This window comes from Balearica regulorum, chromosome 2 (assembly GCF_011004875.1).
Source record: "Balearica regulorum gibbericeps isolate bBalReg1 chromosome 2, bBalReg1.pri, whole genome shotgun sequence".
Classification (NCBI taxonomy): domain Eukaryota; kingdom Metazoa; phylum Chordata; class Aves; order Gruiformes; family Gruidae; genus Balearica; species Balearica regulorum.
The window spans coordinates 161,025,364-161,042,215 of NC_046185.1; the positions used below are offsets into that span (position 1 = coordinate 161,025,364).

Genomic DNA, 16,852 nt, shown 5'->3' on the forward strand with positions numbered 1-16,852 from the left:
GACTCTAAATGATTCTTCTGGTACTCTACATGGTGTTATTCTTAGACCAGAGACTTTTTTCCTGATGTCTTACACATGTCCGCCACTCTGTGATTTTGGTATATTATTACTTTGAACCTTCCTTACTGTTAACAGATTGTCCTGTGTATTCAGAGGGTACTCTGTTATGTTGATCGCGTAAGTGTGTAAATGAAGAAGGCTTGCAGTCAGAGTTGGTGGGAAAGGGTTAATGACTAACCCCAGCTGTATAAAGTGCTATGGTATGAAGATGGCATTTAACAGATTGTGGCTTTCTTCAACCCTGATTAACAGAGGGGAGGAACTTCACATGTCAAGCAGAAGGAACATGGAAGATGCCTATAAAGTTAATTCAAAGAAGATGTAGAATTGAATGGGAGGTGAGACAAGAATAGCTTATCAAAAGTTGATCTGAATTTGATGGGGGGAGTTTTTGTAGATGAAGGTACAGTTCAGGCATACTCTTTTTTATGTTGGTAGGGTATAGATCCACAGGAGCCATGCGCTAGCACAGGAGAACTAAAGTGGGCAAGGCTCAACTGTATGATGATTAATCAAGATGGTCTCAGTGTCTACTTATGCGTCTGTTGAGAGAGGTGTGATGGAGTTGACCATGTCCTGCTCCGCTGGTGGGAGAGAGAGTCGGTATCCCTTAAGGCCACCGTCTCTGTTTTATGCTAAGAGATGTTTGTGTTTTCAGGGTTGGTACTGCAGTTCCTGATGCTTCATGCAGCTTTGGGAACTTCCAGCAGCGCAGGTTGTGGCAGGTGAAGAGTGCTGCGTGCTGATGTTACTGTCAGTGGTAGCACTCTTTCCATGAAAGTCAGGTTTCGGCTGCCATGTGCAATGCTGGCATTTGTTGACATTGGGTTCATTGGACTTTGGACCATCAGTGGAGACACAAAGAGCCCATTACATTGACTGGCTACTTCATAGTCACGCATACTGCTGCAGTCTGAAGCTGCCTTTTGTTCCTAAGACCTTCTTGTGATTTTTATGCGGTTAGATTTATATATATGTTTAATATGTTATAAAAGTAGCCTGCCTTTGTTGGGATAAATCAGTAATAATCAGGTTTTGCTACAGGTTGGTGAAGAATTCTGTGGGCCTCCCCTCAGAGTAAGGCTGCAATTTCATAGTTAGAGTTGCTGGAGATACATATATATATATGTCCCATTCTTTGTTGGAGTGATGTTACCAAGAGAGGGGATGTTACCATTACTATCTTGTCAGATACTTGCCTTCTGTCATGCTACAACAAGGAAGAGAGAAATACATCTGTTACTGTTGTCCTTGCAATTCCTAGAAGATTCCTGAGGCCCTGTATCATATGCATTTCAGCGGTACTGCCAGAGGGTCCATTCCTCACCATTTCAGCTGCAATTCTGGCAGTTTACTTGATATTACGATACGCTCAGGGTCAAGCTCCTAGACTTGCCTTTTTAAAATGACGCCAGAGACTTAGCCCTCTGCTTGGTGGTGGTTGTAAGAAACAATGAGATATGGTGGCCACAGAGTTGGCAACAGTGAATGCTGTAAGGATCTTTGAGAACTGGAGCCATAAAGGAAGATCCTTGGGGAAGACCTGGATTTCAGTGAAACAGTCTTGATCTGTTGAAAAACTGAAGTATTTAATCTTCGTAAGGATTCTGTACTATTAAAGCTTTCTCTGGTTATTGGTGTAGATCAGGTGGTCTAAAAACATAAGTGAGATTTGCAGTGAAAGGTAGAGGAGAGAAGAGTTTATCGTATTTTCTAATAGAAATGTTAAGTTTAAAATCCTAATTTGTACCTGTCAAGGACACACTGCTTTACCAGGTGGTCAGTAGTATCGCGTAACTTAATGTGGCTGGTGTTAACTTCAGCCAGTTGTACAGAAATCAGAAAAAGGAAAATGATTGCTGCAAAGCCCCAGTACACCAAACCAGCTGCTTTATCCCGTGCAGCGTGCGTGCAGTGGAGTTCATTGGCGTCTGCTGTTAAACTCCACTGTGCTGCAAGTGCAATTAGGGCGGTGTCTGTGCAAGCGGATGGAGAACTGGTGCTGGTGACTGCGGTTGGAAAGATCCGCTTCTTGAAGTGCTTAAAACCTGCTAGTTCTGATATTTCTGGCTTGCAGAAAGGTAATTTAAGTTGTACACCCCGATGATCTTTAGTGTCAAGAAAGAACCAACTGGAAGTTGGGAGTTAGTTCCCTTGTGTTGAAACGAAAACCTTGAGGATGGAAAAGGGGAATGCATGGAATGCATTAAAGCAAGAGATCAGCATTTCTATTTCTAATGACATAGCATTTAAAAACTGATTTAATGATGAAACAATGACAGTTACTAGAAGTATCTTGCAAAGACATTTCCTGTTGTACATAGCCGATGATCCAAGGAAAGGTCAAGTTTATTCAGATACCTAATTAGCCACTTGAAGAGTGCACGCAGGGAGCGAGGACTTGGCTTTTACCCAGCAGTACGACTTGTATTTTACCTCTTCAGGAGGAAATCAGTACAAAGTTCAGGCTTTTTCGCTCTAAGTGTGTCATAAACTGAAACATTAGGGTCTGAATCTTTAAGCTTAATAAGCTTCCCTTTAGAAGTCCAGTATATCAAGTAGAACTGTCTAACTTTTAGTTTAGAAAAGCATTTGCTAATTATGCTAGCAGACGTGCCTGATACGTGAAGTTGGCTCTGAATTTCTGCAGCCACCTGACATACTGTAGGCATGGTGCTGTGGAGAGGGAGGTGGGAAGGTGCTGCAGGGATGCACAGTTTCTGCAGGAAGTCTGATGGGAATACAGAGGATGGTATGTCTCTGAGCAAATATTGGTTGACTGTCTCGGATGTGAAAATCTGAATTTTCTTCGTAGTTAGGAGAGCCCAGCATGTAGCTTCCCTGACCTGTTTAAAACATCTTGGATGTAGCCATTTATGCATGTATACCATGGCCGGGTTAGGTCAATGCCACAGAAGTTTTCTGGATTTCTTTAAGCCTTGTAACAGCTTTCCCATCTTTGACAACTGCTAGTAAACACATGAAATTAAAATTGGTTTACCTCATCAAAAGGGAATTATCAGGCAAACTGTGGCATACGCTTTTCTGCCAGCAAGGGCGTCAAGCAGAGGCAACTGGACTGTGCACTAAAATAACTAAAACATTTCTGCACTAAAATAACTAAAACATTTCTTCTGACAATCCTTTGGTGAGGTTACTGACTTAAATGGAGACAAAATGGACACCTGGAAGTGGCAACTAAGCCCCTGCAGCAAAACAATGGAATTTTTCTGTATATACTTGCCTGGACTTCCAATACATTGCAACAAAGTGCAAGTGAACATTGAGGCGTGAGCACTGCAGTAGGATGGAGTGAGTTTGCTGTTAGACATTAGGGAATAAAGCACATGCTCTCTTCTTGCTTTCCTTACAGAAAATAGGATCTAGAAAGCATCATTAGGACTTAACTGGTTTGTGTTTTTGATGGCTCATTGCTGCCAACTTTGCAAGGGCCTGTAAATATGCTTGTGAGTTTGACTGACTGCTTTGAAATCTGAGGAAAATAGAGGAAGCCATCTGACTTCCTTTCTAAATGGCTGCCTCTCAGATTTCTACTGGCTTGCAGAGGAATACCTTTGATAAACCTCAAGAAGATTGTGCAATGCAGAAGGAAGAGAAACAAGCATATGTTCTTTTCTCCCTGCAGGCTTGTGTTCTTGGAGTTACAGGCTGTCAGGTGAACCTTGTCTTGTACAACAGGAGTGATTCTTGCTACAATACCTTGCCTTAGATTGTCAAATATTTTTCCTTATATCCTAATACAAAAATAGATCAGGAGAAAGCAGGGAACAGTTATATCAATGGGGTAGAGTGCCACAGAAGTTGAAAAAGACCTTGTGTTGTCCTGAAATGCTGATCTGCTGTTTGGTTTGTCATGGCGGTCTCTTCTGTTCTTGAGGGCCCTCACTACTTTACCGTTGAGGTTCTCAGACTTTTACAGGATTATAAGGGCAGATCAGAGAATCATAGAATGGTTTGCATTGGAATGGACCTTAAAGATCATCTAGTTCCAACACCCCTGCCATGGGCAGGAACACCTTCCACTAGACCACATTGCCCAAAGCCCCATCCAACCTGGCCTTGAACACTGCCAGGGAGGGCACAGCCACAACTGCTGTGGGCAAGAAGTGGCTTTACCACCTTCATAGTGAAGAATTTCTTCCTAATATCTAATCTAAATGTACCCTCTTTTAGCTTAAGGCCATTACCACCTTGTTCTGTCACTCCCTGCCCTTGTAAACAGTCCCTCTCCAGCTTTCCTGTAGGCCCCTTTAGGTACTGGAAGGTGCTATAAGGTCTCCCTGGAGCCTACGCTTCTCCAGGCTGAACAGTCCCAACTCTCTCAGCCTGTCCTCATAGCAGAGGTGCTCCAGCCCTCGGATCAGCTTTGTGGCCTCCTCTGGACTCGCTCCAACAGGTCCATCCTTCAGTCTGTCCTTCAGAAGACAGCACTTTGGGAGAGGAGGAGTGCCACCATTCTTTGTGTTGCAAATCGAGCATGGGTATCATGAGCAAGTGCACCAATTGAGCTCTGTGTGTCAGCATCAGAAATTTTTTTAATCTTGGTATCATAATGCTGATGTCACAAGGAAATCACTACAAAATGGATAAAACTACAGCTCAAAGTAGATGTTTATAAGTGATAATTCCTCATGATTAAAAGTCTAATAGAATTAAGTTGCATCTGAGTAAAGCACAAACTACTCATTGTGTCATTGTCTGCAGAGGTTTAAAACCAGAATTCGTTATTGACCCAGATGTATCGGTTTTATAGTCATTAGAATGATTCACTGAACTACGTAGCAATGGTCAGCAAAATAGCAACTATGTAGCTGTAATTAGTACCTGGGGGAAAAAAAATCTTAATGATACAAAATTACTAATGATGAAGCCTGAAGTGAATGATGAGCTAGTGATGGGTTCTGAGATCATCTACTATCTTGTGAAAAGGTTTTTGACAGAGTGATGCTGTAATTCCCTTTGCTGCCCAGTTAAACCTCCATCTGCTCCAAGAAGTCATTCTCTCCCTTTGTGCTCTGAGGATGAATAGATAACCTGCACTGTGCAAATGCTGGTGTCTCCATTTTCTGCATCTTGGTATTCTGAATTAAAGAAGATAAAGATCCCAATGTTCAAGTTAAATTGAGTGTAACATACTTCGAGTATGACAGCTTCATTTCTGTGAAGAATAGTAAGTTGAGCATAGCTATGTGTGAGGTACTGAAAGTTGAGGACCCAGTAAGTCTTACCTAGTTTATTATGACTGAGATCATTTCATTATGAAATTTCTTGAACCCTTCTGTGACAAAACCTAGACTAGTTTGTTCTGTAGGTAAGACTGAGGAGATCCATGTAGAGACTAACTTAGGTAAGATGCTAGGCTTGTAGGAGTGGATTAGATGGTGGTGTCTGTTAAGTGTTTAATAGTTAAGCAAAGTACATAAGCAGAAGTTTTAATGGGAAAAGATGGCTTAAAGAAACCATGCATCTGAAATTCTAACAGAACAGAGAATTGCAGCTCTTCAGTAGTAGTTGTTCTTGACCCTGTCAAAGTGTTTACTGATCGCTTGTGCAGATGATGTTGAGTATTGAGAAATTCTTCCTGTTGAAATAAACTGCAGTGTGCTGCCAGTGGCTGTCATCGTGGAGATGCCACGTTAGAGGGCAGCTGCGGAATCGAGCTTGCACAATGCCTTGCTTGTGGAGCTGTTGTTTGACTTGCTTGCTGGCCAGTTGCATCATTTCTGTCTCTTGAGTCTGGGGGGGAAGTTGGCTGCAGATGAGAATTTCATCTGGGCTCTCCCTCTGCCTATTGCAAGGAGAACAGGATGCGGGATGGGGATGGCAGGCATGTGGCGGTGCGCCGAAGAGAGGGCATGGCCTCTTTGGGGAGGCCAGTTCTTCATCAGCCCACCCATGCTCTGTTACTCATCTTCTTGGTAAACTGCCTAGTGTTGTAAAGCTTGAATTTTAAGGCTAGATTAAAGGCTACAGCTCTTGTCCAAGAAGTAAAAGGGTGAGTAAAAACTCAGTTTGGTAATTGTTTTGTCTTGACAATTGTAATGGCATTTGAAACTGATGTGCTATGACTGCGCTAGTCAGAGTGCTTATGGGACGTTCCGCTTTATGTACCGAGTGGTCTATTGTATGAACAGAAATACAGCTTTATTTTTTGAAATGGCTTTCTGTCTGAAAACCTGTTCCTTTTCTGTTTTGACAGCAGAAAACATTTATTTACCACTCACTTCATATTGTAAAGAATCAACGGTGTATGCAAACACCCTCTGGGTAGATCTGGACAACTTGAGTTTTCGGCTACCTGGGACTTGTATTCTAAACACTTGTAAAACCCATTCCTCCCAGCCCTTACCTTCTGTCCTGTTCCTCCAGGGACAGTCGGTAAACTTGGAGGATTTTGCTTACAGCTCCTCTGCCATAGAGTATCTGGTGCTTTGAGTTACTGTAGCAACTACAGCTGGAGGGAGTCATGCTGTTGTCCTGCCCCAGTGTTGCACTTGTTTGGTTCATTTATTTCTTCATAGTCATTTTAAGCTCTCTGATTCTGACCAGAGTCAAAAGGTTAAAGCATAGTCTTCTCCAGTAAGACTTTGCAAATGCTTTTTCATCGTAAAATCATAGGTCTCCATCAATTTAGTGAACCATTTCCAGTAGGCTTTGTCTTGCTTCTGCTCATGATGCTTCTGCTTTTGGTCTCAACAGATGTTTATTTTCCTCAAACTTGAGGACAGTGGATATACTAAAAGTACCAGTGTGGAGGATGCTACAAGGAAAAGCTTAGCAAACTAAACCGCATTTGGCATTTGTTCCAAATGAGGGCATATTAGAGCTGAGCCTTTTTTTGAGATATGCACCCTTGAGTAATCAATTAATCAAGTCTTTGCTGTTGGTGTCAGGCTCTCACATCCTTTTAGGCTGAAGTGTGCTAGTGGTGTATGCACATCTAGACTGCATCCTCCTCCCTGCAGTGCTCGGAGATGGAGTTAGCACATCAGTAAACGTGGATGCGTGCAGTTCCTTGGCTCATGCCTCACGGACATGATGTTTATGTTGTAATTCTCTCTGAAAATGTTGCTCGATCTTTCTGGGGAAAGAGGAGATAGGAGGTAAACTGTCAACTTAATTTTCCTTTCTGTCCATGAGCATAGGTCAAAGGCCTGGAATAAAACCTGTGGGACAAAGTTCAAGCGAAGCTGTTGTTTACATGGTCCTGCCTGCTCTTGGACATGGGCTGAGACAAGGCAGCGGGGTGTTAATGACTTAGGTTTTAAATTTCTTGTGTCCCCTTTGGAAGCCTTGGTTTAGTGGGATACTGTTACATGCACTTATCCCGAGGTGGCACACGGCTGAATCCAAGACTGCAGAGCTTCCCTGTGGCTCATCTAGGAAAGCAGGCATCCTCTTGTGATCACAAACACATCGTTACTGGAAGGCTTGTTACAAAGCTTGGAGGAATTTAGGAGGAGAGTGTTGGAACATTGGTTTTGTCTGGTGGTGTTTCCTCCTCTTTCACTTGCAGGAGGAAAGCAGTAATTAATACAGCTGGATATTAAATGCAGCATTTTCTGTTGGCTCAGACTTTGGTTTCCAGACTTAGCACAGACAGGCAGTAGCAGTCAAGTCTTTTGGTTAGTTTAGGATCCTCCTTCTCAGGAGGAAAAATACTCAGTGATGATCTGTGCTTAACTTAGCTCTTCTTATCTTGAAGTTATAACAAACTAATATAGGAATAGTTAACTTCATTTTAACGTGGACTGCTTAATGTGCTGGTATTGGCAAAGATCTGGAAGCATGAACTCTTGTGTAGCAACTTCATAAGCTTATAGCTGAAGAAGAAATAGCTTGAAAGTTCATTCACTCTCTAAGTGATGTCCAAAATACACCATTTTGGAAGGTTGCTGGGATGCGTAGTCATAGTTCTAAGTGTGTCCTTATCAGGATGATTTCGGATGTGCACGGTTGCTTTTTACCCCCCATCTCCTTGCTGGACCAACAATTTAAAGTGTGATGTTCTCTAAACTCATGCACAGTGAGTATGACACCTTTAGTTGTGCTGTTAGATGTACCAGGAAAAGATATTTAAGAACTTGATTTGGGAAAAAGCAACTCTTAAAAGCTTGTGTGCTGTTTGGTCTTTTGGGGGTTTTTTTGGGGTTCTTAGCATTGTATTTTGAATAAACTGGCATGATTGATAGGAGACAGCAGAGGGATAAGCGTGGCAGAGCTGGACAGTGATGTTAAAATAAACCAGGCACTGAGTTGATGAAGGCTATGGCTGTTGGAAAATCCTCAGTGTGTGACATTTTCTTCCTTCCTCCTGGAGAACTAAACCATGGAAGAGTTGCAGTTAATGAAGGAATGGGCTGCACATGTAATTATAAATATCAAGCCAAACTTCCCTTGCATCGCTTTCATCCTTGTACTTTGGCTTGCAGTTTTTTAGAATGTCTTTAACAAAACGACTTGCTAAGTACGCTGATAAGCATAAAAAATCAAATGTGAACAAGTCAAGAGCCTTGTATGGTGAAGCAAGAATGGGGGGGTTGGAAGTGGAAGCTTTTTTTTTTTACTGTCTCCTGAAGGAATGTTTGGGAAATAACTTTTTCTACAGCAAAATATAAACATAACATGGTCTAAGCACTGCAAGTGGGCAATCTTTATCCAAAACAATTAATTCTTGAAGATAGTTTTACTGTAAACTAGTTTATCTATAACATTGGTTACTTATGATGTCATTGAACAGCTTCCACTGAGTAGGATGGTCTTGAGTCTAAATTGTAATTTGAGGTTGTATTTTGTTTGTGCTTCTTGCTGAGGAGAAGAGTGTAAAGGCGAATGAAGAATATGCTCATGTCCAAAAGCAGCTAACACACTTGGCAATCTTTGTAAGAGTGTACTTGTCCAGTAAACATAATGTAATAGGATCTAGTAGATTCCCAAATGCAGAAGATGTGCTGTAATGGAAATTGTGTTAAGACTTCACTAATGCTTTGAAAAGTCTTCACTTGCAGAACTTTAAAGGTACTTTTTATGGTCAATGTATGTGATTCATTTTTACCATCTTGAAAAATCTTTCAAGACTAAATTAGTTTTCATTTTTTCAGTCTGCTACTATGTGCAGCATTTTGCATTACTCTTTATTCGGGGATATATGATCAGATCAGCATAATAGGGAACGTTATCTGCAAAAGTAGCAGTTAAATTGCTTTCAAAATAAAAAAATCCAATGATGCCCCCTCAATCATTGTACGTAAAATACAGAATTCACCAGTCTGTTGTAGCGTGGCATTAAGAGGGTTAATAGAAGAGTATATTGATCTCAAGAATTCTGAGATCATCCTTTTGTCATGGGGAAGATGTCCAATCTCCTAGTCAAACCAAATTTGGCTAATTCCATCCAAGTTTCTAGTTTTCTGTACAACGACTGAAAATAATTTCTAGTTTTCCTTGCTTCTCAACAGAAAAGCATTCCAAGTATAACAGTTTGTTAAATTTAGTTTTATGAGGATTGGACACTGCTACTTTTAGATGTGTTTTAAACTGGAGGAGGCATTTAAATTATGCTATGTTAAAACAAAAGCGGAGCACATGCCAAGTAGCTCTTGCACTACTTTTTATATGTTCGGGAGACCCAGTTACTAGGAATAGCCAGTTCATTTAAAAATAGGTCAGTTGTCATGTATAGAGTTTAAATGAACCATACAAAGCTTGTATTGGCTCTTATAAAAATATTAGTGTATCTAAGTAACTATAAAGTGATAACAGCCCGAAGACTTGTTTCAATACAAATTATGTTTTCCTTGCTTTTTACAGGAAAATCTTCGCTGACGATTCAGTTTGTGGAAGGACAGTTTGTTGATTCATATGATCCAACCATAGAGAACAGTAAGTAAATAACTGACAAGCTGTTCTTACCTAACTTTTATCAGAAGCCACTGTGGTTATACATATTACTTATGTGGGCATTTATGTATTAACATTAAAGCTCATTAATTAATTGTTAAGTTTTATTAATCTTTTAAACCAATGCTTACCAAGCTTACAGTATTGCACTGTGGAAATCACTGTGTGCATATTTCTCCAAACAGCTGAACTGTCTTTTAACATTAAATGAAGGAACACCCAATCAACCTAAAATGCATCTCCTTTCTTGTATTGTATGTACATTGTTGGACATCTGCTACCCCCCGATATAGTCAGGGCTTCAAATTATCTAGTTCATACCTATATGAAAATGTGCCATTATATACAATTGTTCCAAAACCTCAAATGTTTCATTTGATCAGTATATCCAGATGCACGCAAAGCCAGCAACACCAGTCAGGAGCAAGTGACTACCTTGGAAGGCAGACATGCTGTGGCCCTGGTAACACGATAGTCTTTTAAATTACTCATTTCCAACTGCTTGATAACAAGCCTGGTGCACAATTAGCTCGCTACAGATACTGGGTAACTGACTTCTCAAGTGTCTTTTTTCCTCTTAGCAGTTTTTTTTCAATATTAGTGCCTTTGTGAATAGCTAGCATAGCGGGTGAGTAAAGGTACTGATACAAAAAATGCTGCCAAGAGCAACAAGTCACTTCAGAGGCAAGTTACGTGGTATTCATTACAGTCCAACCACCTCTTTCTGAGCTAGCAGTAGTCACAAAATACTCGAGCAACTGTGGTGCTAGGCTGAGTAACTTGATCACATTGGCTCGCTTTAATCATGGGAAATAAAACTTTGATATCATGATCGTAACCCTGAAGTTCTTGTATTTTAATGGCTTCTGAAATGCAGTGGTAGCACACATTTTTACTGTTTTGAACTCGTGCAGTAGGATGTTAAGCCTATGTGATACTACAGAAGTTTGAATGAAATAATCAGCAGAACAAGGTTTCTCTTGGATATATATGGTGATAACTACAAATCAGGAGCTGTCAGGATATTTTACTCAGAATTATTTTATTGCTTAGAACTAAAATTCAAATGCTACTTTTGAGAAGCTCTAAATTTGCTTTAGTGAGTCAGGGTGAATAATTTACCCCTTGACCTGAATGATCTGTTAGTCCTTATACAGATGTCATTAGTATTAACACTTTCCATCATCCCTTTTTACTTTGTTAGAACTATAAATTAAGGTTTTCTTTGAATTAAAGCTGCTAACAAAATATTGGGGACTAAGTTTCTGTATTTTAAATCTTAATATCAGTTGGGACAAGTTATTTTTCACTGTGCTATATAAATACAAATTATTGAAAGTAATCTTTTGGTTTTGTGCAGGTGTATGGGAATGAATAAAGCTTGAGAGACATGGGGTCAAAATCTTTCCAAAATACTGAATCTATATCTTGTTTTAGGATTTTGACACCTTGGTACAAGGTTGGCTTGTTTCATCCTTTACAAGCTCTTGTTGTCCACAGATACCTATTGCTGTAACTGCTGTTAGTAACCCTGTAGTCATATGTCTCACACTGGTAGCATTTCTTAACTTACAGGAAAATACACTCTGGATGAATTCTGCTCTTATTTGACTCCTGTAGTCTGTACTGCTTGCTTGATCTGAATTCTAAACATTGAGCATGTCATGGCTGCAAAAGCTTTGTTGGGCGGCAGCATCTGAAAAGGCTTAACTTTTCACTTGATTTCATACTTGTTTGGAAAACAAACAGTATTATTCATTTGGTGAAAGTCTTGTGATTTGTGACATGGTTGGAGGAATTTGCTTTCTGAAAGGTAGAGAATTGAAGGGCCCTTCTGCTGGGAAGTAGGGATTGAAAACATAAAAGATGTGCCCTGAGGTTCAAAACAGTGTATGTCTGTCCCATCCTTAAGCCCTGTAAGGCCTGATAGAGAGAATGTTTTAAAAATGCTTCTGTGAAGAATGGAAGAGATATAACACTTTCAAATTTAATCACTAAAATTTAAAATATATTGAAGATATCTTTTGTTGAAAAAGACATGTGAAACTAGTATTGATGGGATTAGTACAAAATCATTATTTTTACTCAAGTACTTAAATTTTTAAAATGCTTTTTCTAAATATAAGTCTCTGATCAATCTTCTGACACTCCCAGCTGTGTTTATGATTCTGTGCAGGGTCATGAGACAGAAAGTATGTAATCAACAACTTTATTGTTTTCCATTACAGCTTGTAATGTCAAATCTGGTTGACCATGCTGGCAAAGGGGTTGAGAAGTCCAGATTCCTATACAAGGGGTGGTATTGAGGAATGTTGCATTTTCCCAGTGCTTTATGGCAGGTTATAAAGCCTTTTCAGTTTCATCTAGTGACTGGGTCTACTTTAATGTCACAAAACTTGGAAATGAAAAAAATACATGCTAAAAAATAGTCTGGCCTATGTGATTTCCATTTTGCCTCCAGAAAATTGTTACTGATCATTTATTATGGTATTCTACCAGCACTGATGAAAGGGTAGAAAGCTGCAGGACTGCTGATAGCTTAATCTTTATAATCTTTGTCTTCAAATAATAAAACTTATACAAAAAATTGAGTGTAAAGCTAAATTGTATAGAAGGCAAGCTATAGTTAAGCTCTTCCAGGAACGAGTTGTATAGCATATAAGCCTTGACCAATAGGAATAAGATTTAATATTCTAGTAGTTTCATTTTTTCGGGTGTAAAAATCACTACCTTCTTTGGAAGTGGTAAAGGGGAAATAAGCTGTATCAGGCTTCACTTAGTGTTTGTCAACAAAGTCATCACCACTTCGCTGCTGCTTTTCACCCTTTCCTTTTCTTAGATTACATTTCAGCCAGAAAAGTTGGTTTATTTAAGTTAATGAGCATGTTGAATTTAGTTGCTTCTATTAAACGTGTGTTTCTGGAAGAGTAACTTGTAGCATTTTGTGGCAGCAGCGGAGGTGAGAGTTAATTGCTTAGCCAAGTAGAATTTCCCTTTCTGAATGTCCCTGTGGGAGTGACACCACAAAGGGTGGCTGTTCTTGAGACAGACTGGTTAAGAAACTATAGGGGGGCGATTACTTGCAGGAGTGTTGGAAAAAGAAGGAAGATCCTTGCAGAGCAGGAGTGCATAGAGAGAGTTGATGTGAACACTGAGCTGGATAGGGTTCTGAAAGCAGATTAGCTCAGATGAGCTAAGACCAGAACAATTTAAAACTAAAAAATTTGACTGGAATAAAAAGTAGAATCTTTATTTGGAACTCAAAGCAAATAGGTCAGAAGGAATAGATAATGAAGATGTGCACGTAACTCCTCCCATCCCCATCTTTGCAGGGATGTCTTTAGTTGTCATTAATTTGGTTATTTTGTGTTGCAGAAAAGTTGACTTGACTGCCCGAGTCTCAAAAATGTTTCCTCCAGCTCCTCTGAAGCCTGCCTGGCTGCTTTCTACTTTTCCTTGCAGTTTCGGAGAGGCTTCTAGCACTGTGCCATGGTCTGTCTTTCTTTCTCCCCTAAACAGGCTCAGTAGCTCCCTAAGGGAAGGAGCAGTCTTTCCCCAAGGACTTCCTACCTCCCTCCCTTATTTTTTAATACAATTGTGAGAAGAAACATATTAGAAAGGGGGAGGGGGCTGGAGGCACCCTAGTAGTTGTGAAGTGGATACCTGTAGGTGGTCTGGTAGAAGCATCCTTAAAGCTGAACTTCTTCCATGCATGTCATGGCAGCTGCACTGGAAGGGTGCAGAATGCATCTGCCCAGGAGTGGCTAATGAGCAGCCTTCTCAAGGGCTGGGAATGAGCCTTCTGAGAAAAATCAAAAATAGTTCCCTTGCGTTACACATCTCAGTGTTGTAAAAGATGCCCTGGCAGATTAGGGATAGGCATTGACTTTGGAATGAAGACAAGTAGGAAAGGGCTGCAGAAAGTAGTAACTGAGGAGCCCTTACGAGGTGGCTGTACTCAGCTACCAGCAAGTAGCTCTGTGGGAATAATGTCACACTACTCTCATACCTTTACTCAGTGGCACTATTGATGTGAAAGTCTGCTTTCACATACCTGGTCCTGATTTCTTATCATAATGTCTTGTTTTCACAGCAGCTGTCTTTTGAGTTGCATATGGAAATTATTTCATTCATGTTGGTCTAATCAATATACTTGATCTTAGGGTAAGGATGATCAGCAGCTGATGCAGTAGCGGCATAAGTTACACTTCTGCTGAACTGTAGCAGCATTCAGGACTGCGCTCTGCATGTAATTTTACCAGGAGTTTCTTGGACAGCAAAATGGCTTTAGTTCTTTTTGCAGATGTTATGATGAGGGCTGCAGAGATTGTTCAGGTCTGCTGAGATCTGTCCTTGGCATACTAGGAAGAGCCATACTGTGCCGTGATTGTATTATCGGTTGTTTGTCTTGCTCGTGGGCACAGCAGAAGGCAATGTGTCCCAGGATGGTAGGTGATGGAATTAGAAGTGAAGACTTCCTCTGGATCAAGGGGATCTGTGGATCACTAAACACGTTTAATACAGCTGCAGTTTTTTCCCCTAAGATGAAATTCTTACCAGGACTATTTTTAAAAAGCTTCAGCAAAGAAATGGGAGTCATTAATTATGACTGCATCAAAGCAGATTTGTGTTCATGCAGTGGGCTGTTCCTAGTGCTACAAGCCTCTGCACTGAATTAACAGTTCTCCTCATCCAGTCTGTGGTGACTCCTCCACTGCTTCCCTTCCCCTGGCTCTATCACACTCTGCTTCCAGTACTGATGATGATGATGTCTGTGCTGGGTCTATTCTAGGCTTCTAGAATAGTCTGAAAAAGCTGCCATCTGTCTCTGTCCCTTTTTAAATATTAACTTCATGAGGCTTTTGAAGCTACTTTGATTGCAGAGTGCTTTGATGTGCATGCAAAGTGTCAAGAGACTAGAGAGAGACTGTTACTTTTAATATACCTGTTAATGCAGCATGTCTCCAAATGAATCTGTTTTCCCTCTGTCTTGAAGCAGTGATACCGTATATAGCAATGCTACGTGTTAACATCTGTTCAAACAAACCGTTGCTTCAGTCCCCCACCACAGTATTTGTCCAAGGCGAAGAGCTGTTGTGGATTCTTGCTTCATAACCCTAAAATTTTTGCGCAGCAATGCCAGCAGCGGCCAGGCGGTGACCTGAGAGCAGGTCACATTTGTGTGTGCTGCAGCAGCTTTCTTAGGGGACAGGCAGGGTAAGGTAGGAGCTCTCTCTTTGAGGCTCCATTTCACGTTGCGCGTGTCGGTGTTGTAACGGAAACTGTAGGTACGTGTTACGCTGTTTGTTTAGGTGCTCTGTGTTAGTTTGGCTTTGCTGTTCGAATTGTTCCTTTTTTTTTTTTTTTTTTTTAAAAGGGTGCTTTGATTTACTAGGTGGGTTGAAACCTCCAGTTTCAGATATTTCAGCCCACTTACTCGGGATAATGCGCACATTGTGGAGACTTGACAGGACAAGGAACATTGGCAGGGAGGAGGAAAGTTGGCAAACTTCAGCTTCTACAAGACCCTGTACAAAACCCAGAAGGCGTAGGCAGGACACTGCCCAGCAGGATCAAGAACATTCAGCTTTGCAGCTTCAGGAAGCTGTTGGACAACTTGGAGTATGATGAGCAGGTCACTGCAGTGTTACCTATTTCCCTGCTCATCACTGCAGTGAAAGATGAAGCTTCTTAGGACTATTAGTATTTGGGAAAACCACCTCAACAAGAAGACAACACAAACTTTACTCAGTGTGTTAGTACTGTCCAGTAAGTGAAGCTCTGCAGTCAGGTTTCTGTGCTCTGGTTGGTACACGTAGTGCTCGGTAGTACGTTATCCCTGCAAGAGCCATGACACTGTTTGCTTTTGCAGTTGCATAATACAAACACTGAGTAAGATTCCTCAGCTCACAGCGCATTGGCATTTCATGAATCCAAGGAAGAGAAGCAATTCTCGCTGCTTTTAGGGACTGAACGTACTTCGTGACTGAGGACTAGCTAGGCTGGAAAATATGGCAAATGTGAAAGCAGCATGGTGAACTTCTAGCTAATTTCTCATTATTTAGGTTTAATGTATTCATAAGTTAAGCTCTGTGTGTTTTAGCCCTCAAATCTTTTTTTTTCTTTAATCCAGATCATTTACCTCATGGTATTTAGATTTAAGAAATTGATTGTGCTAAACTGCATGGAAACCAGGGAAAATACCTTAGAATAAATTCACACTTAGCTTTGATCCTAATTGTAAGTGTCTTGTGTTACCACAAATTTGTGTTACCACAAATAGTTGCCTGGAAATCTCTTAGAAATGCATGTAAAAAACCTTTTTTACTGTTTGCTTTTGAGTAAGTAAAGGAGAAACTGCTGCCTCCAGCGTAAGAATCTTCTGAAATTTGAAATGTTAAAGTAAATTTCTGAGTTTTGTTATCTGCAGTGTGCTAGTTAAAAGTACAGTCGCCTGATCTAGCTTTTTACTGCTACTTTAAAGCCTGTAACTAAAGTTCTTTTTCTTAGTGCCTCGGCTGATGATGGCATAGATGAGTGACTTCTGATCGCTTCCTGGTGTATAATTCTGACATGTTTATGTATTTCTTGTTTATTCTAGCTTTTACAAAACTGATCACAGTAAATGGCCAAGAATATCATCTTCAGCTGGTTGACACTGCTGGCCAAGTAAGTCATCTTTCTTTCTTTGAATTTTTCTTCAGAGTTAAGACAACAGGTATTCATACTCCTGTACAGCGAAGCTGGTAGCGACCATATGTTCAAAAGTGAAGGTTATCTTAAATCAGTGACTAAACGACAAGGCAGAATGAAGTGACTGAAGTCACAGTGTTTCTGTAGTGTTTATTTAAAGGCTTTGCTTTGGGTTTTG

At 40.5% G+C, this 16,852-nt stretch overlaps 1 protein-coding gene across 2 annotated transcripts in view; it reads left to right on the forward strand.

The window, feature by feature from the left end:
* RHEB (Ras homolog, mTORC1 binding) overlaps positions 1-16,852 on the forward strand; it is a 42,702-nt gene that overhangs the window by 10,416 nt on the left and 15,434 nt on the right. For both annotated transcript variants that reach the window (XM_075746701.1, XM_075746702.1), the window contains exons 2-3: positions 9,892-9,963; positions 16,583-16,650. In XM_075746701.1, the coding sequence (XP_075602816.1) occupies positions 9,892-9,963; positions 16,583-16,650 (140 nt within the window). The remainder of the gene's footprint in view (positions 1-9,891; positions 9,964-16,582; positions 16,651-16,852) is intronic.